General features: G+C 38.9%; 1 protein-coding gene across 2 annotated transcripts in view; it reads right to left on the minus strand.

Moving 5' to 3' along the window:
• cntfr (ciliary neurotrophic factor receptor) overlaps positions 1–22,116 on the minus strand; it is a 122,232-nt gene that overhangs the window by 71,574 nt on the left and 28,542 nt on the right. For both annotated transcript variants that reach the window (XM_079448443.1, XM_079448444.1), the window contains exon 2: positions 6,409–6,490. In XM_079448443.1, coding sequence (XP_079304569.1) covers positions 6,409–6,490 — 82 coding nt within the window. The remainder of the gene's footprint in view (positions 1–6,408; positions 6,491–22,116) is intronic.

Genomic DNA, 22,116 nt, shown 5'->3' on the forward strand with positions numbered 1-22,116 from the left:
AGAATTATAGGGAAATGTCCTGTAGGAAGACCTTCAAACCACAACATTAGCCAAAAGAGTGGAGTGGCATAAAACCACAAAGGTTGATGTTCTGGACTTGCCAGTCAAAGTTCAGACCTCAATTCAATTAAGCATCAGCAAAATGTCTCAAAAATTGTTGTTCACAAATCTTCTTCATCCGATTTGATGGCGGTTTAGTAATTTTGCCTAGACGAATGGACATAACTTCCAGTGCCAGGACCTAAAAAACGACATACCCAAAAGCTGCCAAGATATTACGGGGTGGGGTGAAGATAAGAATAAAGGAATTTTCTATAATAATCGTCATCCACAACTAAAAAAACACAGGTAAGGAGACAATTTCAGCTTGAATCAAGCAAGCAGTAGTTAAGCACTTGGGAAATATTAATTCTCCACACCCAGTCATTTAAAGCTATCTAAATCATCGCAGACATGACCACAGCTTGCCCAGCATATTAGGTGTGCTTTCTTTATGTAGGTCATTAAAATTTCAGTGTGTTTTTTTATCCATTAGGGCTTTGATCCTTTGACAGTCTTAGCAGTTGAGCACTAGTGAGAATCATAAAAGGAATTTGAATGAAGCTTTAAGTCTGAGCCCAAAGAGAAAGTAAGATAAGAGACATTTCTTTGAAGACCACTGACTTAAAAAGCTGAACTTTTGAAGCTAAAACTGATAAACATAACAACAATACAATTTAAAATTCCCATTTGTAAGTATTGTTATGAGCTGGGTGGTTCAACAGTTCATATTATCATTAAAACATCAGGCATATGATATACTTGCATGAAGCAGAACAGAAGGAAATGTATGATACATGTTTGTTCATTGTATTTCTGTGAGTCATGCTCTTGTCGAGCCTGCATTCAAGTCCATAATAGAAAAATATGTCATGTTGCAAGAACCAAATGTATTGACATACAAATTATTAATATGGATGCCAACACAGTCTAGACATGAGATAACATTTTTTTAAAACACATAATATGTGTCGAAGTAATGTGTTAGGACATATATAAATCATCCCCAACAAATGTTTGTTTTCATAAAATGTATTATGTAAGACAAAATGAATAAAAGTGGACTACAACAGGGAACCTGCTTTTCTCTCTTAGAAACAATCCACTGATCCACTTTACTGAGGAAGAATAATATGAAGACTTTTATAAAGGATTCACCCACTAGCGTGTTCGTTGCAAAGGTCTGATCCTAAGTTCAGCTCTGCCTTGCCAGTTAACAAGCTGGGAAGATCATAGCTTGGCTATTTACAGTATGCAAAGCACAGTATATGTAAGAAATAAGGCTGTGCTTTATTGTGAATAAATCATGGCCATACTGCCATATTTGGTTTTACAGCTAGCATTTTGGTTTCGCCAAACAAGTACAAAAATATTCTATTATTCCAGAAATGTATAACTAATATATCGTTTTCTTTTGGAGCCAGCTCATGGTCTTTTCCTGATCCCCGCCCCCCGTTTTCTCCCGCGCTTCATTCCCTGTCCTCTCTCCTACTACTGTACTATATAAATATAAAGCCCAAAAATAAATCTTTAGAATAAAATCATTTTCTCTCATATACCATTTTGCTTTAAATAGTTTGATATTTCACATTTCAGATGTATTAACTCACTGGAGTTGTTTGGATTATATTGATGAAAGATGTGTTTACTTTTTGGAGTCTCAACATGTTTTGTCCCATGCAAGTAAGGAAATAAAGTATGATTGGCCTATTTTTTATCAAAATCTGGGCGTCTGGCTCAAGAAAGGAGGTCAAATACATCTGAAATGGTGATTGAATTATGATTTAGTCATTTTAAAGTGAACTTTTCACGCAATTTTTTTTAAACGAAAAAATAACCAGTTCTTGACAGAAAATCTGTAGAGGTAAACAATTCTTTAGACATTTAACAAACGTAATGCTTGTTTTCCTGATACAGCTTTATCGCCGGACACTGAGGAGGGTCCGATTGCCTAGTCGGAACCCTAGCTCCCCCCTCCCCGTGCCCCCGCTGGACTGCGTTCATATTATTTCATTTGGGTTTTCTAGGCAGCAAAATGCATAACATTTCTCTTTTCACTATGTTTTTGAACTGTTAGTTTTGTTTCCAAAGATTCAGTACATAATGTCACTTTCGTCTTACGAATGTACTGCAAATGCTCTTTGGAAAGCAGAAGGCAAACAGAAATAAGAAATACAGCTCTCTGCTTGGAGCACGTCATTCAAAAGTGAGTGAAACACACACACAATTTTCTTTTCCAATAATACAGAACATTATTAATAGCATTTCACTTGCGCCACTTGTGTTTGTATCAGCAGTGAACCGTTCTGGAGTTCACATGAACCGTACCCCAGAAATCCCTTTTAAAGTGGACTCACAGGTTTGGAAGGCAGCGTTCGCATCATCCAAATGAACCGATTTCTAACGTTAATCGAACCCGGGTGCGCACCAAAAGCACTGATGTGAAAGGTTGTTAAGTATACATATTGTGAACGTAGAAAGAAAAGTCCTTGGGTGCTCAGCATATTATACTCTTCTGTTCTTGTTTTAATTTGACCGGCTGTGAACAAGAATGGGTTTGAAGATCGCCACAGAGCCAAGTTTCATTGTTTTTTTTTTGTACCACCTGTCGTTTCGGAGCACAGGGATGCGACAGGCAACGCCACTTTCTCATTTGAACAGCAGCACCCTTTAGTTAAACATTGCATGCCCAATTGCACCACAAATAAAGCCAACGGATCCTCTTGAGTGTTGAGATGCATGCGTGTTCTCGCACCTCTAACACAGCCAGAATTGGAGCCGTTGATAGAATTCACACTTGCACCCCAAAGGGATGCCGGTTTTCACAGATTTAGAGAAAACAGTCAGTAAATAGCTTAGAAATTAACAAAGAGTGCCATCAGAAAAATGTCTGGTCCATAATCACAGATTACCTAAAGCCAAAGATTTGTCCTAATCCTGGTTTTAAAATCATGCATGCCAAAATTCTCAAATCTAAACTTGTCCATTTGCCACCTATCTGTGCGCCAGCTCTAGAATCCAGCAAGTCTGGACATGAGATGCATCAGTCACCAACATAATTCTTTCCGCATTGCTATCCACGACCAAGATGCCATCATCAAACAAGCCACGTGTGTCCTTTGGGGCCGTTTGGGGTGCTGGAGACAAACAAGTGACAGATTGAATTCAACAGTCTCTCCACACTAAGCGGAATTGCAACTGACCAAGACAATGAATGTTCTGAAATATATTCGCTCTCTTCTCACTTTGGGTCTCATGAATAATTAAAATGCCAGAAATGGGCTTGTCTAGACTCAATTTCACTGACTGATGACATAAAACAGGCTTTGTCTGTCCTTTTCTTTGATGGGGTAGGGATTGATTAACTGCACTTCTGTCAACTTAGCTTCCATTTCTTTATTTCTGTGATGTGTTGAATGCTGAAATCCTTTCTTAAGACTTACAGATTATTGTAACTGAAGAAGCCATGTGCCGTTCATACCCAAATTTGCTTAACACTAGCAGTCTATTCAGTTTTCTCCAGTTAAATGAGGGAGAGAAAGTGATTTTCTAGGTGTCAGAAGAAAATGTGTTTCATGTGCCAACCCATGGTAGAAAACAAATCATCTTTTTCCAAATTTTCCTTTTTCACAGTCAATTCCCATTCCTATAAATTGTGTTTTCGAAAAGGTCTGCATTTAAGTTATCACTTTAGGGATTTAATTCAGATTTGCTTTAGAGATTTGAAATTAGAATAACTCATATTTGACTTTGGATAATGCATTGGAGCTGGGGCTGGGGTATGAACAATTCAAGTTGTTAGGCTAATACTATTCTACTTTAACAACAATATTTCCTAAAGATTAAAGCCACAATATGGAATGATTTTTTTATGAAATATCCCCAAATCACTTGCACAGTGTGATATATTTCATTCAGTTGTGTACTTACATTATCCAAAATGTTCCCAAGAATGTGCAAATCCAGAGAAATTCCTATTTAAAATAATGGCCTGTCCCTTGTCTCCCTTGTATTTGTCGCATATCAGTGATTTAATATCCGCTGCTACGCATTAGCCTCCGTTTCCGGTTGTAGGAACTACGCCAATACGCAAATGGGACGCAGCATCTGTTGTTCTGTTATTATGATCACGATTATTCTTTGGCGAGTAAAGGAAACGCAGTTTAATATGTAAACGACGACCGTAAATCTGTTTAGCATTACGCTACCAAATCAATTGACAAAGTCCAATATCATTTGCAGGATAACGTAGCATTACATTCCACGTTTCTTGCAAGCGAATTCATCACGAGGGCATAAAATATTGTCATTCATTACATCGTCCGATCTCGACACGCCTTTGGATGGTGAAAACGCCTGTCCCATAATTCCACTCTCCTAAATAACGTCATGTAGCTTCGTCTCTAGGTGTTGTTTCGAAAGTGCACCGTCTAGCGGTCCAAACGTACATATTGTGGCTTTACCAAAAGATATCGGCTCAGGAACACATCACATCTACATTGCGAAGTAAGCATCCTACCTATCATATTAACATGCCTTTTCGAAACCTTGTTTAGAAACACAAATGCATCACTGAAGTTTCTAGCTGACAGCAGACCCTGCTTTACCCTAATCAAACTTGAAAGCTTTACTAAATCCCTAAAGTAATTATTCACATCACATGGGCATGAGGAGAAAACCCACCAGTCACCACTCGAAGTTAGGATGCTTTGATAGTTTGTCACTGGAACAGATGTGGATCAGGCTTTGCAGAAAGAACAAACCACCATCAACCAATCAACGCTTGCAAGCGTTCTGGGTACATTTGCTGCTGAGATAAAGCGGCGTGATATCCAATTTATCATTTATTAAACTAAGACGTTATTCGTATCATGGAAGGACTTCGGAAAGTGTCAAACAGAGTCTAGTCATAATTAGTTGACAAGAAGCATTTTTTTTCCATTTCTTATTAAGTCATGCAAATATTTGCATTTGTCTTGGTTAATTTTGAGACACGTTTGACAGCAATTAGAGCTTCCAAATCAGACCCTAATGAAAAAATAAACTCACATTATGTGACGTAAATGATTGCAGCAACACACTTATTTCCCTGCACATTCTCTGTGTCCTTGTGCATATCTGTATGGAAGTGTTTTTAATTTCCCTCTCGTTGTTTTTGTTGTACGTGTGCATCTGTATTACAGCAAGCGTGTGTACTGGCAAACATTTGTGTTGTGTGCGTGTCTGCAGCTCAGCTGACACTGTGTGTTGCTGTGCTATAGTGACTGCCGTTTAGATTAAACACTATCAGCTGACCAATCGAAAAAAGCGTGGCAACAGATAAGCAGCGCTACTGATGGATGAAGTGAACTTGTCATTCTTACTATGACATCACTGTAGCAGTGCAGCTGCACTGCCAAAGAAGCACATGCCAGTGATGAGACCGTAATCTGCTTTAGAGGAACATTTTATCAACCAGCATCCTGAGGTCTCGCCCATCAATACTGAGCTCTTCTTGGCTGTGTTTTTATTATTTTGTCATTTGTTTAAAAAATGAAAAAGCTGATGTATTTATTCATCTTGAAATATTTTTGCAGATTTGTTTAAATTGACTTATTCCGATTCCCTTCAAAATGATTCAAGGATCATAAAAAACGTTTCAATCAAGTGGCCTTAAACTAGAATTTATGCCGCACTATTGATAACTGCAAATCTATTATAGATATTTGTAGGCAATAGAGAACGCAATAGAAATATCGGAAATATACAATTTTATCAACTTTCCTTCAGAATGAAGAAACAGCATTTTGGCGTTTAAAGCGGAGATCCAGATTTTTTTCTTGTTCCTGCACTCTCACAAATAATGTGTCAATTATAAATTTGAGTTAAATAAACGAAAGGTTATACAGTTAAAAATACAAAAAAACTTGTTATCCTTAACTGAACACATCTGTGGAACAACACATTTTGTGTTACGTTTAACTCTTGTGGTGTCCTTGGCTGAATTGTTTTTTTTATCAAGAGTGTGAAAACGTGTATTGCTCCTGATTTCCACAATGTGTTTTCTGTTTTATATAACACGAATAACAAAAGAAATGGCAGCGGCTTCAAGAAAAAAAAACAATGACAGACTAGTTTCTGTGTCTCAAGGTGGCTAGGTCATGCATTAAACAGCGCGCGCGCACACACCCCTCCCTCCAGTCAGGTGACACTGACCCTGTGCTCACACTGTGACTCGTCTGTTTTTCCCATACAAAGAAAGCGACATGTAAAAAAGCAAGATATGAAACAGGAGTGGAAATAGAAACCACCCAGCTGATCCCATTAGGAAACTGTCTCGTCATCGTGGTTGATGACAGATACCTGCCGCAGACGGAGGATTTATCTTACCTTGCTGGCTGCGTCTTTGGGCATAGACCACCACCACGGCTGCGAGCACCACACAGCAGAAGGACGTCACAATGTTGGCCATCTGTGGAGACACACATAGGGGTAGAATGTGAGGCTTCTGGCCTGCCTGAGAGAAACAAGGCTGCACTAATGCCAAGACAACATGAGGATGGTTCCCCCCTCTCTCTCTCCCTCTCCCCCCCTCTCTCTCTCCCCCTCTCTCTCTCTCCCTCTCTCTCCCTCCCTCTCTCTCGCTTTCTCTTTCAATCAATTTTTTTCAGCCTTCCGATGTCTCTGCCTTCTGATTCCCCGCCCTACTTCTCTCTCTCTTTCTCTCTTGCTACTTTATAGCCTCATATCAGTATTGAGAATCTGTGTCCTCAGAGACTAATATTCCTCGGGGAGGGAAGAAAGACGATGCCAGGCTGTTTGGATCCAGGATTCACCAAGTCCTACTTTTGCTCTCTACAGCTGTTCTTCTCTTTGATTTCTCTCTCACTTGCCCACTTCCTATATGGCCGTCACAGACAAACAATGAGTTCTAAGTTTAGTTTAAAGGGCAGAATTTCCCCAAACTTCTGTTGGTGTGGATAAACTGTAAAATTAATTAACGTGTTTTTCTTGTGTTTGCTTGTAAATTTATGGTCTTTTTCTGTCTTTTTTTGGAAATGTTTCTTTGTAAAAATATACAAAAGAAATCTATACAAAATCTGTGAAAATGTCATGAAAATCTGTTTGTATGTTGGGAGGAATCACAACTCTGTTAGTAAGGGACAGAGAGCTGGTCCAAGTGTTCAGATATGCTCTCTGTTTGTCAGTCATATCTTTAGAGGCAGGTTTTGGATCTAGAAAATATGGATCATATGGTCTTGGAGATGAGAAATTAGTTCACAGTTTGATAGCTGATTTAAGTATCTTAACGCAGTTTGAGATCATGTTGAGATAACCTCTAAATCTAAAGAATCCTATTATGTATTAAAAAATTCTCACTCGTGATTTCTCTATCCTGTGGGTGGACAGGGAAACATTTGAAATTCTTACCAAAAATAATAACTCTAGGGTCAGGAAATCAATTTGTCTCTCTAAGCACAAAAAGCCCAGAGTTAAAACAAACACAAAGAGGCGCATTTGTCACAGCAAGATGGGGAATATTCATAACCGAAAATAAACAAAAAAGTATTTCTGGTTGAATGCACACATCAAGACACAGATCGTTTGTGTGTGTGTGTGTTTAATAGTCCCAGCAGTAATTATTCATTTAAGCCGAACAGGAAATTATAACACCCTCCATTACCAGGATAGTTAACTTGCGAAGAAACTACATGCCCACTGTATTTATGTATTTAACATTGTTATCACAACACCGCTTCGCTAATATTGGAGAATGTTAAAACTTCCTGAATGTTTTTATTGGCAGGAAGGAACATGTCTTGGCTGAAGTCGAAGACATAAGTGGGAGTGATGTACATATAATGTTTGCGCAATACGTTTATTGATGTGGGCTTTTAATATTGTGGATGTTTAGGTTTTTGTCAGCTACTTATTATGTTCTGAATCATTGGTCTGCATACTACTCTAGTCTTTTATCAACAAGTTATATTTATGCAGTATCACTTCACTAAGCACAGGGCTCATACGCGCACATGAGTCTAGATGAGACAGAAAGCTATTTTCCTTGTTTGATTAATGCCGTAGAGACAAATCTATATTGTACTTTATCATCGAACAGCACCTTTGAGTCGTTTTATGAAAAGAGGTGGTACTTCTTGAAGAAGTTTAAAAAACATAAAATATGTTTTCATCATATTAATACATACAAATATTTTCATGCAATATTGAATATGCATTTTTACATATCAGTACAGCAAATACATAAAAGCTATATGTGTAATGTTCACAAATCAAGCATATTTCCTTATAGAACATCTTAAACGAAAACTAAATGAAAAGGTACATCCAAAACAGTTTTCAGTGTTTTGAAGTGGTCTTTCAGATTTGTATTCACATATGAATTCCTATTTTAGCTTTCCTATTTTAGAATTCTGTTGAAATTCTCAAGCGAAGCAGAGAAACACTTTATTCTGTTGACTGACACTTCATATTTATCCCAGCACTCGAGAACTAAAATGGACTGACAGGAGTGAAATTAAAATGCTATCTCTCTGTCAGTTCTTCAGAATTCCTCACATTTCAGGCGGCCATAAGTAGCATTTAGCGCATCAAACTCGAGAACAATACGCTTGATATCTGACAGCTCAGCATCCTTTTCTTAATGAACACTCCTGGCACCAGAGATTTTATAATAATGTTGCTCGATTGGGAACCGTTTTGCTCATCTTTATCTCCTCTAGTATTTATTTATCCATTTCTTATTTATGAACGTTGCTGCTGAATAGACGCATTTCTCTCACGGGTTAATTAAAATATATAATTCCTCACTGGTGCCCAATGATTTTTTTCGCCCCGTCCCGTCTCAGGTTTCTTGCGATGTTCTGTAAAATTTGCATTTAAATTGGAAAGCTCAACCGAATACTTGCAAAGAAGCTATGAAGTATCACAAAATAGTATCAGCCAAGAAAATCCCGCCACACCTTTGAGTGACAGATGAACTGAAATCACAAAAAATACTTTATTATCTGTTCTCTCACTATTCCCTTTGGAAAAATATTTCAACTTTGCAAAAGTGTTCTCTATTATGAATATATGTGGCCTGGAGGATATGGAGATTGGTCGACATGTTGAATATAAATAGGTGCGCCAGTGGCGGTGAACTTTGAAAATCTTTCAGTTGCATATCAATGCTTTCTAATAGAGGCTGCTAGGATTGAACAGAGTCTCCATAGACTTGCAATGAGAAAACAATGGCTATTTACCTGAAACCTTTTTTGCTGTTGAATTTGAAATCAGACATGCGATGGATGTTTTTAGAAAGCCATCTTTAAAATCCATTAAAAGTTGAAAAAAATCATCAAGATGTTGTCTAATGTTATACTACCAGCGCAAAATAGGTTGATATTTTAGGTCAGTCTATTAAATATCCATTAATTGTTTTGATTTCAGTAATTTTCCAAAAACACTGCGGAGGTCATATCCTGTAATTAAAGTCTTTCTTCCAAGCCCCCTCCTGACACTAATTCCCTCCATCAGTCTTGCGTATGAGAGATCTCTCAGATTAGCACCCATGCTACAGTGCACATGGCACACTGCCATGCACACATGCAGCCAATATCCCTGACATTTAAACCTGTCACATCACCCCTAATCGCATGCAAAATACAATGTCAATCCTGTCAAAGCCTGCGGGGCTGTGATCTTCAGCCTGCTGTGCTGGTGTTATTCTAAAAACGGATCCGAGATCAATACCAGATCAGTGCTTTAGCACCATCTCTTTTAACAGGCTTGCACCAGCGTTTGCTGAGAGTATACAAGGGGGGGCATGTTTGGTGGCTTATATTTGGCGGGCAACACATCATCTGTACAGTTAACACACTGTATATGATACCCTCTCCAAACCATATGAAGGGATGTACATCACAGATGCTTACTTTCAAACCGGCATTAAGTTAAGTCCAACTAAAAATGTTTCTGAATTCACTTTGGGTTTTTAAAAAGTCATATAATGATGTGTAAGACCTGCAGAATGTGCATGACACTGTTCATGTATCCAGTGTTACTTTGTTTCTAATCTAAATATAGCAAACCCATTCTGTTTCCAAAGGCAGATGTATTTTTTAGCACACAGCATTAAGACTTTATCATGCATATGGCACCTTTAACAATTTAATAGTGTTATTGAATTAAATAGTGTTGTTAGACCTGTGCAATAAATATTCATTTGTCCATGCCGTTAAAGAACTGCTTAGCGGTGACATTACGCAGGAATACACAGGCCACCAACAGAATGGGTAATACAGATTGTTAGGTATGATTCTTCTTGGTCATTACTCACCTGCACAACGATGTGTGTGAGGCCTTGTGCAAGTAGAAAGAGAAAACTGCTGGTATTTACCCACAATCCCACTCGGCACTAAATATATAGTATCTACTCTAAATGAGTTATTGAGGAGAAACGCAACTAGCTATAAACTGGGCTCTATATGGGATCTAAAAACACTATTTGCTTGTTTTCCACAAGAACCTTAAAATGCAGCACCCATGAATAGAGCCTTCCTGCTTCGGGCCTGGTGGTAACCCTGACCACCCTGTGTGCTAACCACACTGAGCAGATTGGGCCATTACGGTGAGACTAAATAAGCACTCACCCCACAGCGGAATGCACACAAGATGCTTTTACCCTCTATAAGAGCCTCGTGTGTGCTTGGATTTGGTTTGTTTTTGTGTGAATCTGGATAAGGATAGTGTTGTGAATATCAGTTAACTAGGAACGAATGAATAAGCAAGTGTTAGGGGTGTCACACAGAGCTTCGAAGCTTTTCTAAGCCTAATCAGGCGTTCTGTTGATGAAGACCTCCTGATAGTAAAGATTTTCTGTTGGGCCGGATCCCATCCAGGGTGTAGGTGTATGTTACAAAAGATGTTCCACAGTGAGACCACTTTAGCTGTCCAGCAACATTTAAATACAAGTTTTTGGTGACTTGGCAGACTTTATTGAACCCCAAGCATTACTAACCTTTTAGATTCAAAGTATTCCCCATTTATGTGTAGACAGAAGCAGTACTTGCTAATAGCTGCTCGGGCATGTTAGTGAAGTCTAGCCGTATGTCATCTTTTAGAACAATGAAGATCCACATGCATTCTTTTTACGAATGTTTAAGGGTCCAAGTCTTCGCTAAGGAGGAGCAGTAAGCAGCCTCTTGCCTCATGACTCAGTGGTCTGTGACTCGTGATGTAATTATCCTTTTCCATCAGTTTACTGGCCTAAGGAGGACATCTGTCACGAGCCAGGGCTGATGGTCTGGGACTCTCTATTTCATTCTATTTCTCCTCAGAAGGCAGTACTTTCGATCCTTAAAGCAGGACAAATGAAGCACAGTTGGTTACCACCCAACCAGCTGTGCATTGATCCACCTTTGAAATATCCACCTATCCGTGCCACTTCAGCGCTTTGATTGGATCGTATTGGCTATTAATGCTCACCATATCACCCACGTACACAGTCATGGTAAAAAGGTTAATTAGTCAACACCTATAAATAAAAATAGCAGTGCTTGTAGAAGAAACAGATGTTTGACACAGTCAGCCATTCGGATAGTTAGGGTTCAAAGTTTCCAGCTGGCAACTGGCAGCCGGAATGCCCTGTGGTGGTACAATGGGTCTGCCACTGTCATTTTTGTGCAAAAGCAACATCTGTTCCTCAACAAAACCTCAAAACTGCAGCCAACGGTTTACTAAGATCTTCTAATGTGACAGACCAAGCGAGCAATGAAACACATTGTGAAGATCTCATGAGTTTCAATGAGAAAATGTGAGAGAAAGGGAAATCGAGGGCAGTGCGGAGAGATTGACAGGTGGTCAGCCCTGAGGCCAAAGGCATTTTTCTTCCCACTTGCAAAGAAATTATTTGCCTTTGAAAGTCCTTCAATCCAAAAACTTACAGTGGCTCTGTACCTCTTAGATCTGCGCTGTGCGCGGGCCTGGTAGATGTCAACCGTGAAACCTCAACGCTTGTTCAGTTTTCAGTTCGAGTGCTTCTCTGCCTTTCAGTGGATAATAGAGGCCTGAGACAGCCTCGGGCATACGTTCAATCCCAGTGAGCGTTTTTGTGTGGATGCGTTTTACAGAAAAAGATCAGAACATACACAAACATGCAGGTCAGAATGCACAATGTTAGCGGGGGTGTGCATATGCATAATGGTTAAAGATTTGTGATGAAAGGTTAAAGGTCCAAACATGACTTATCACCACTTTGTGTTTGCCTTCAGGGTTATACCTCGGTTATAATTGTAGTGTAAGAGACTTTTTTTAATGCCATCTGCTAAATGACAAATGAGTAATTACAGTGCACCTGTGAGTTTAGTTTAGTGAGTTTATAGTAATATAAGTTTAAAGTCGGACACTAATGTGTGTACTACAGTGCACATTAATTCATTTGATTATATTCTCTCCCGTCCATGTGGTTCCTGAAACTCTGGAAGACGGCGCTAGCAACACCAAGACCATGGGTTTGATTCCCAGGAAACAAATGAACTGTTAAAATGGATTAAACAAATCTAAATGTGATGTGTATACCCTAAAGGTTGATGTATTACAGCCAGTTGGGACCAGTGGATTTTTGCAGAGAGACCTTCTGTGCTGTAAAGCTAGACCCTGGTGAGGTGCTGCACTCATCATGGCTCAGACAGAGTCATTTGGGTTCAATTCCCAGCTTCCTTCTCTCTGTACTCATTAGCCATACAAGCAATTAAAGCTGCTCCACGCTCTCACCATCTTTCCCTGCCAGATACCTAATTACACATGTAGCAGAATATTCCACAGAGGGGGTCATTCGCTTTCTTTCACTCCCAAAAAGTTCTTCAGCCGACACTGCTTCTTAAGGACAATGTTGAGATAAAAGTAAAAATGGCTTGTGTTTTAAACTTTGCAAGCTTAGGTGAAGTTGCAGTATAAAACCTTGACTAACTACTGGGGCTACTAGTTACTAGTTTGAATACTGAATTCAATTAACTATACAAATATTGAATTACTCGCTCTGATTTTAGGTTGCACTTAAAATTTTCCAATTGTATCTCTTTATTATGGAGGTTATGTATCGGGTCAGGAGTCGTTCATTTGTCAGATCATTAATTAATAATAATGAATTATACCAAATTAATTTGTGAAATTAACGACCCCACTAAATACAGACATTCAGGAAGATTAAGTGTTTGGATTATATCAATGTCATCAAAACAATCATATGCCCTGTCAAAAGGGTGCACTTAATTTTACAGTTTTATGGCTTTGGTTTGTGTGTGCCCATGAAGTTAACTAGACAGTGTGGTGTTACATTTGGTGGTAAATTATGATTCAAAAGGGTGCCATTGTTTACACCCTTGATGCACCCGTAAAGTGCCCTTTTGTGAAATCTGCATGCAATAGTCCATGGAACATTACATCACTCGGTGAGAAATCAACAAGGGCAAAGGATGCCATTTGGGATAGGGCCAAAGCTATCTGAAGTAAAATGGTCACAAATTGTTTGTGTTGTTTTGAACGGGCACTGTCCATTTGAGTTTAATTTCAGATTTCATTTTTAGACAGTTCTGAGAACACAGGCAACATCTTCCAAATTCGACGCAATTACACCACCGACCAGGAAATTGGCGTGTATGCGCTTTTCGCTTCGACAGAGTGCATCGATTTGTGCTGACAGAGATAGACAACTCTCTTGCATCACTGAGTGCAACGGCTACAGGTCTCTCCTCTTGTTGGGTAACACCTGACTCAACATCACAAAGATATTCATCAGCAACCTCTTTGCTGTGGTGGACAATACAGCTGAGTGAATCGTGGAGTCAGTGAGCCATCGATGGAACCGTTGCTGTAGCTAACATTGGGTCTGAAATGTGTGCTATAAATGTATCAAGCACTTTTGGAACGGGAAAGCAGGAGAGCACAGTGCAGACATATTCTGAAAGTAAAGGGCACTTCACTTTGGAAGAATTTTAAATTCAGTATCTGGCACATATTGCAAGTTGATTCAATAGACATTGACAGTTCTTCCTCTGAGAATGAGCCCCAGATCCTGTTCATGTCCCTTTGACTCAGTCAAGCTGCATAATAACCTTCTTCTTTTCAGAGCGAAGCCCTCCCAAGTGACAGGTGTTTGACTTAATATGCCTACTTCAGCTGAGCTCCAGCACCACCAGAGTTCAATTGACAATTACATTTCACCCATATTGGAGAAAGCCTGTGTCAAAAACTTAGAATTAGGTTATTGATCTGACTCTTATTGGCGTTACTTTCAAAGTCAGGCCGGTGCCGCAGTCGCCTGTTTATTCAAGACTACTTTGTGGGATCAAGAGTTGCGGCCGTGAGGGCATTCTGTGGTTCCAGATTTGCAATTACAATATGCGTACCGCAATATGACAAGACAGGGTGGTAAATGAAAAGATCATTAATGTTTATGTTTTCCCGACAAGTTCTGTTGACATTGGGGATCGCAGGCACTTTTGTGATCGCGTTACGCCACACATATTATGACTGAGCTCAGACAAGGTGTCATCATGTTTTTGTGCACAATCTTTAACTGCTAATAGCATGCTAATAGGGAAAGATAATGGAGTTTATTTCTGGGGCCACTTTTGTGCGTCTATCGACTGTGTTTGGCAGGGATAGCCACGCTAGCTTATCCTTATAGCACCTACCTCGACTACCTTCAGTCTGTAGGCTAATAAATAATGAGCCCCGGTGAGTTATTGATCGCTCTCTAGGTCCATCATGTTACTCTGAAAGGTCTTTTTCACCATAGGAAAATTAGAAAGAGAAAGAGCACCCCAGCATTTCAAATAGAATGGAAATTAGCATTTTGATGGTTCGAGGTGCATGGGGATTAGTCTTTTTTAAGAGAAATGCAAGAGGCAAAGGTTCGGTTGCCCAGATGATTCACCAAGAAGGGAAGGGGCGGATGAGCAAGATTCAAACTGTTTCATTTACAGACCAATTAAATTCATTCACAGACCAATTCAATGCCTGTTCACGACAAGAATGATAAAGTGTTAAAGGGGTCCTATTTTGCCCATTTTTAAATCTTTATTATGTTTTTAATTTGCTAAAAAATATGCTTTCCTTTTTTTATATAATAGACATTTCACCTTCATAATTGATTCTCAGGAAACAGGGTGTTGAGTTCCTAGTTCTATGAAGTCCCTCCTTTCGAAACGCTCTGATTGGTCAGCCTGAGCTAGTCTTTTGTGATTGGTCTACCGCTTAGAGTGTGTCCCGTCCATTACCCACCCCATGTTCCAGGGTGCAGGATCAAAGTACATTTTGGGATTCATGACGTCACTTACCCAGGAACAAGTTTGTTGTAGTCCCAACGAGCCGTTCATTCTAGTCTTTAAAAAGTAATTTGTGTTAAAGAAAATATCTTCGTTTTCTGTGAACTTTGAGCGTTGCGATTTGGCAGACGTTGTTTATGCTCAAACAGCTATACTACTCACTAACTAAATTGTGTGAAGTGAAATTCCATCAGACATCCACTTTAAAAAAGGTTTCTAAATGTAATATTATTGAATACAACACTACAACTACAGTGGAAGGTATCTATCGTTGGGATTTACCTTTCTTAGTCGATAAACACTGAAAGTTCAAATCAATTGAAATTTAAGGGCTCACAAATTTAAAATGTAGAAATGCAACCTTAGAATAAACATAATGTTGTCGTTTCTTGTTGTGCATGCTTTAATGTGCTATATTATTATAATCATAATTATCTTTATAGTGATTGTTCTTGGTGTGAATAAGCTTTCATTTTTGGAAGAGTTATAAAAAACACTATTGTTTTTAATTGTCAGGCATCCTGAAATGACAGGACAATAGATGTTCATTATTTTTATGAGGAATATAAATATTTTTCTATCAGCAGAACAGCTCTATTTTATTTGTTTATTCTCATTGTCTTACATTTCAGCTATTTCTGACAGGATGCCAAGAATATCTTTCTTCCTCTGTTCACTCAGTAATAAACCCCCCACACAGGCAAAGCCACTGTCATGTTGAGCAAAATCAGCTCACAGTGCATTAGCTGCTCTGAGAGAGTATCGATCTCTCTCTGAACATGGTTTACAGCTACAGCCAGAGGAAGAGGGGATGGAGAGATGTGCTTTGCTTCATATCCCGGCTTAAAGCCGCTGACTCTTGGCTGTATTACATAACTATAAACATTTCTTAACTAAGACTCTTGCAATTTCTGGGAGTACAGAGCCATGACGCAAACTGAGTGTTTTCATTTAATTGCTTGTTTATGTATTGTTGTCTCTATAATGTCCACACAGTAAATCATCTTTTTTTTTCAAGTTTCAAGTGTAAATAAAATGTATAATTGAATTCGGTAAAATCTAAAAGCTGTGGTATTGCTGCAGTAAAACAAGACATTCACCAGAGTTTTGATGGTCATCTGATAACTGTGAGTTCAAATGCCTAATGGTTTGCATAGGCACATCCAAGCTTCATAAAAAAATGAAACTGATCAATAAGTGTGCCATAACTGAGACTTGAAGCAAGAGAGCAGGCCTGCAAGCCTTTTTTCCTTGTTTTAATGAAGGTATGGGTTGTGTTCACTGAACTCAAACAACAGATCAAATCTCCTGTCAGGTGCATTCCAGACTGTTCCACAGTTGAGAGCTATGGGAATATAAAGAAAGAGACAGGTGGACATAGGTCTCTCACCGTTGGCCTTCAGCATCTTTTGGCCCGATAAAACTCAAGTCGAGTGAGGGAATGCTAGCGTTTTGAGTCTTGGAGCAGCTTTGATCGATAGCTAAATGGTGGAGAAATAATTGTTCACAGATCCAACAAAAGAAATATGCTGCTTTTTTACTTGTTTCCTTTACGTTCTCTTGGGCACATTGTGGAAAAAGAAGAAACATGAAACGGCATTCGTAGCCCATTTTATTCATGACGCATTTCTGGACGCGAATGGATTGGATCGCAAACATTGGCGTGACAAAGCAGAATGGAACCAGACCTGAATGTGAAAGTGTAGCGGATTTTGGCGTACAACTGCCTTACCGAACAGACATCAGATTCCAAATTCTGATGAGGGTTTTTTAAAACTGCAAAAACTGTAAAAGCAGTGAACACGGCAGGTCACCCCAGAGTTTCTTTACTCTGGAAACATCTGAACATTGCTTTTAATAATACATTGATGTGTTGTAGCAATTGTGGAACTGTTTATTTTATTATTTAATTTTACAACCTCAATAATATTAGAAAATAAATAATACAAATAACAGAGGCACACATGTATATTATGTCTTAAAAATAATTGAACTGAAATCCAAGTGCGAAGCTTCTTCAAGAGGGATTTGTGGGTAATTTAGTCTTTAATTACAGTTACACATAGATCCTGGGGCACGTACTGCATTATTCTTACAACCCTAAGAATAATTTCAGCTTAGGTGAACTCATACAAAACAGTTTTGACAACACGTCCTTCACATACAGCTGACTGAACTTTAGCTTCAATGTAGACCTGAATAATGAGAATTTTAAGACATTTGAATCAATTTGAGATAAATCTGTCCCCATACCATTTCCTCCATAATGTTCAACAGAGGAGCAGCGTGCAACTTGCCAAAAAGCAAATCAGCCATTTTCAACCACAAGGGCCAGTTCTGCTGGTAGGAAGCCAAATTAAAGACAATTATTAAAGCGAAGGATCTTTGTTCTCAATTGATAATTTAAAAATCATATTTAAAAAAATGAAGGTGGAAACAGTTGCTCATGAACCAGCGCAAGGTTTATTAAGGTGGAACCTCGTCTGCAATAAAGGCAGGCGAAGCAAGTCGAGATCCAGATTTCATGGCAGCTTTTCAAGAATTAGACAGAAAGCCGCTGCCTTCTGCATCCCTGCCTTTCAGACAAACAAAGCCCTTGATGTTTTTCGGATCATGCCCAACACCATTCATCATTCTGACACGTTTCAGGGAAAGGTCTCACTTGTAAAGTTTCTTTTGTTAGACGAAGATTATATTGAAGACGACGCAATAATATATACAGTAAATTATAATCCTGAAAAAACCTGTCACTTAACAAACTAAATGATTTTCTGCTTTGGCCGTTGGTTCATTTATACAAATGCAGGAGTGAAAAGCTTTTAGTTTTTCTTTCTTGTTCATGTAACTATTACATGTATTTAATAACAGAGTGAAACAGGATAGGGCGCGACTCGAGACGGTCTAATGGGAATTGACTTAAAAATAAAAAGTGTTCACCACATCAGAACGTCACGTCAGCCAATAAGGAAAATCATTTTTATAATGAATTGTGGACAATAGGAATGTGCGTATGAAAGTCAATGTCTGTGAATGTTTTTTATTATATATCAAGACAAGCATGTCTCCACATTGAATTTATAAATCATAATCAAATACACACACGTGTACGATCACATCAATGAAAAAACGGCAGCTGCGTTTTGGTAAAACGCTATTTGGGCCCTTTGAGTTATGAACTTTACTCGCTCAGGGGGCTCGGTTTACACTCAGGCATATTACAGGACAGCCCGTGGGTGATGTGAGACCTGTGATACATAGAGAGCACCATCAATAAAAACAGTAAGGGAGGCAACCGCTGCCAAGACAGCACTCAGAGAGACTCAGGCTAAATCCGGTTTCATATTATCATTACACATCCCAGGCACGGATGAAAGGGGACCCTCCTTTAAATGGGAGTGAGATGGATTCTTCGGTATAAAGAACCACTTGGGACCAGAGACAAGGAAAGCAATTACAGGTTTGCAGCGCTGATATTCTGCAAGTCATTGTAAGTTAATGCTTGAGGTGGAAGAAAGACGAGGTTATGGAAGATGACCTGAGAATAAAAGTGGCATGTGATGAGAGAGGGCAGAACAATAAGAAGCTGTGTTTACACATAGATGTTCAGGCACTGTAGATTTACAACACAACTAAGACCGCCACTTTGGAAAAAGAGCGATTAGTACGATGCAAAGGATCATGGGAAGCAGTGGATTACATATTTGATGACCTTGTATTCATTTAAGAAGTGAACAGCCGGCATACTCTTTGAGACTTGGAATTGTATAGTTTGCAACAATGACTACAAAAAAAAGGCATTGGAAGGAAAGCGTTTCAGTGAACCAATTATGTTAAAAAACAGAGGGCAAAAAGAAATATAGATTGAGAGCACTCGACCATTAAGATATTACACAAAAAGTTTTCTTGAATACCAATATGATATACCAGGGCATTTTCAAAAGCTTTCAAAATTTCAAGATTATATGCAAGGTCGCTGAAGAGAAACATGGCACGGAAATGTTATGCTAATATCAACAAAAGCCTGAAAGATAAGCAATGGTTTAAAAATAGAGTCTAGAGACCAACTAGCTTGTGACAAAGATACAATATATTGGCTGTTTTACTGTCCTGATGTCTTGTTTCTGTTACAAATGTTACGAATAATGACGGCGAGGAATACATTAGCATCTTTCACAAGATGATGAGAATTAAAAACACAATAATGAAAATGTATGATGTTGCATTAAAGCCGCTGACTGTTGCCAAGTTATATTTATAATAATAACAATCCCAATACCAGAGAGGTTCAATAACATAAAAATAAAAATGTTATGCCATCCATGGACCCACCCACCCAACCATGCAGATACTGATATTGTTATTATTATTATGACTTTCATTAAGCAACCACTTTGCAAAACAGCATTAGCGGATGACGTAAATTTAGATTCCCACACCACTAAAAGCTCATTGAATGTGGAATAACTACAATGACATTTATATTATCTATTAGAATAAAATATTCTCACTTTTCTGTGTTAGTTCTGCTCGGTTATGTTCTCCAGTTTCACTGAATGCTATGGGAAATTGTGGCAAAACCACAACACACACACAAACACACTGAGCCCAGATGTCTTGAAACGTATTATTTCTGGCAACCACAGGGCATGTTCTGTGGTTTAATCTCGAGTCATTTGAGATGTTATTGCAGAAGAGGAGAAAAACTGCTTTCAGTTTTGTCTAATTGGAGGTGCCTGTGTATTGACGGTTGTCAATACACTTTGTCGCATAGCAGCCCAGATGAAACCTGCTCTTGCATACTCTTAAGGCAATTTGAGCTGTTCCAGAATAAAACAGAAACCTTAACAAGCCAACTTGACTTATTTACAGCTCCATAAACTATTATAGTGTACATGTATTCTTCAGTTAAATATCAGCTTTCAAGTGCTGTCTTCAGTATATTATACAACATTGTATCTGGTAACCGAAATGTTGTGCCTTGTCAAACTCTAGAAGGGTTTGCTCAATTAAGTTTTAACGTTACGTCTCTCCTTAAGATACTTAACCTCAGTTTACTCCAGGGAAACCTTTATTGTCCCTGTAACAAGTGTATATTTGGCTTAAAGCATCTACTTGAAGGTAGGGATGGGAATCATAAAGAATTTAATGATTCTGGTTCCAATTCCCTCTTAACAATTATTGTTCCATGTGTTAATAAACTAAACAAAAACAATGATATTGTCCATAACATACCGTAGTGTTTTGCAACATGGATGACATAACTCATCTATGACCGGAAGTAAAGCCTTGTGGTTCGATCAGTGAATATAAGATCTGTTTTGTGTCAAATTTATAACAAACTCATGCTTTATGGATCGGACGCAGAGGAGCAAGTACATTCCATTCTAAAAACATATTTACTATCTTTTGCTCCAAAAATGGGAAGTGATTCAGCTCACAGTGATGATGCTGCACATCACAGGAGGTAGAGTATTTACTTGGATGAAAACATTGCAGAATCTTGGCATGTCCCATTCGTACTTTACTGCATAAGCCCATGCATCTGGACCAATACACAGTCCTGACCATACAACACCCATCTGGAGCTCTCGCCTAAGTTTAATTGACACGCTTATTAGGAAGCAAAGTCACAGAGAACATTCTGGAAAGGCGAGCCGTAGAACCAATGAGAGGGCAGGAAATAGGCAGTCATCCATGTATCCTCCATGCCAACAGAATCCATGAGCAACCCATCTGGACTAAAACAATAACCCCATGCAACGCTAACCTTCGATGTGATGCGGGAGGCAGTTCGTTTCAATAATTTTACCGGTTTGTGTGGCATATATTTGAAATGCTATAATTTGCTTGCTTGTGGAACTGTGCTATTTTAATGCAGAATATCCCACAACAACTGCCTGGGATGATTTGCAAATCGTCAAGGCGCACCTGGCAAGCGTGGCATGGCAATCAACACATTAACCCTGAATTATGCAATGGGACGCACGGAATATTCGCAGATGTAAACGGCCGCATGCATGCAGCTGGCATGAATTATTAAAAGAAACAACATATGCAGGGTTTCTGAGAACCAGCTAGAATCGGGCAATAGTGGCACATGCTGCACGTGACCTTGAAGGCGACGCACTTGCTACAAATGGAAAAATTAAGATAATGATGATGCATGTTAAAAAAGACAGAATGCCAAAGTCTAAGATAACCGTATCTTATCAAATTGAACTATTTATGCATCACCCTGATACACATTTTCCCCAAGATGCATTAGTCTGATTGATGGCACTCTCCTCTCTAGACTATCTTTCCTTTGAACTTAATGGCACAAAACTACAGAACAAAATCTTCTTTCATGCAGCTGTCTTGTTTTATAGAAGCTTTGAAGGCAACGCACAAAACAACAGACAGTCTAATGTAAATGTAAAGTATGTCCAGTTTTCAGATGCACTTGCACCTTGTCTTAAAATGAGAAAAGGTATGTTATTATTGTCTCTTTGAAGAAATAATCCCGATCACGAATCGAGGCTTCCAGCGTTCACAGGGGGACATATTCCAGATGTTGTGGTCGTGTTAATTTGGTTTTAATGACCGTCCCTATGGTGCAATGGCATAAACTGGACGTCCATCTCTCCCACTTTTTCCCCCAATTTTACAGTTGAGTGGGCGAGTTGTACATCTCAGACTAAGTAGCCTGTCAGGTAGTGAGCCCATCAAGGACACCAAAACTAAATGCTGCTTTTCACTCCGCTGAACTCTTGCCAATCTTAATGCGAGA

This window comes from Barbatula barbatula (assembly GCF_947034865.1).
Source record: "Barbatula barbatula genome assembly, chromosome: 24".
Classification (NCBI taxonomy): Eukaryota; Metazoa; Chordata; class Actinopteri; order Cypriniformes; family Nemacheilidae; genus Barbatula; species Barbatula barbatula.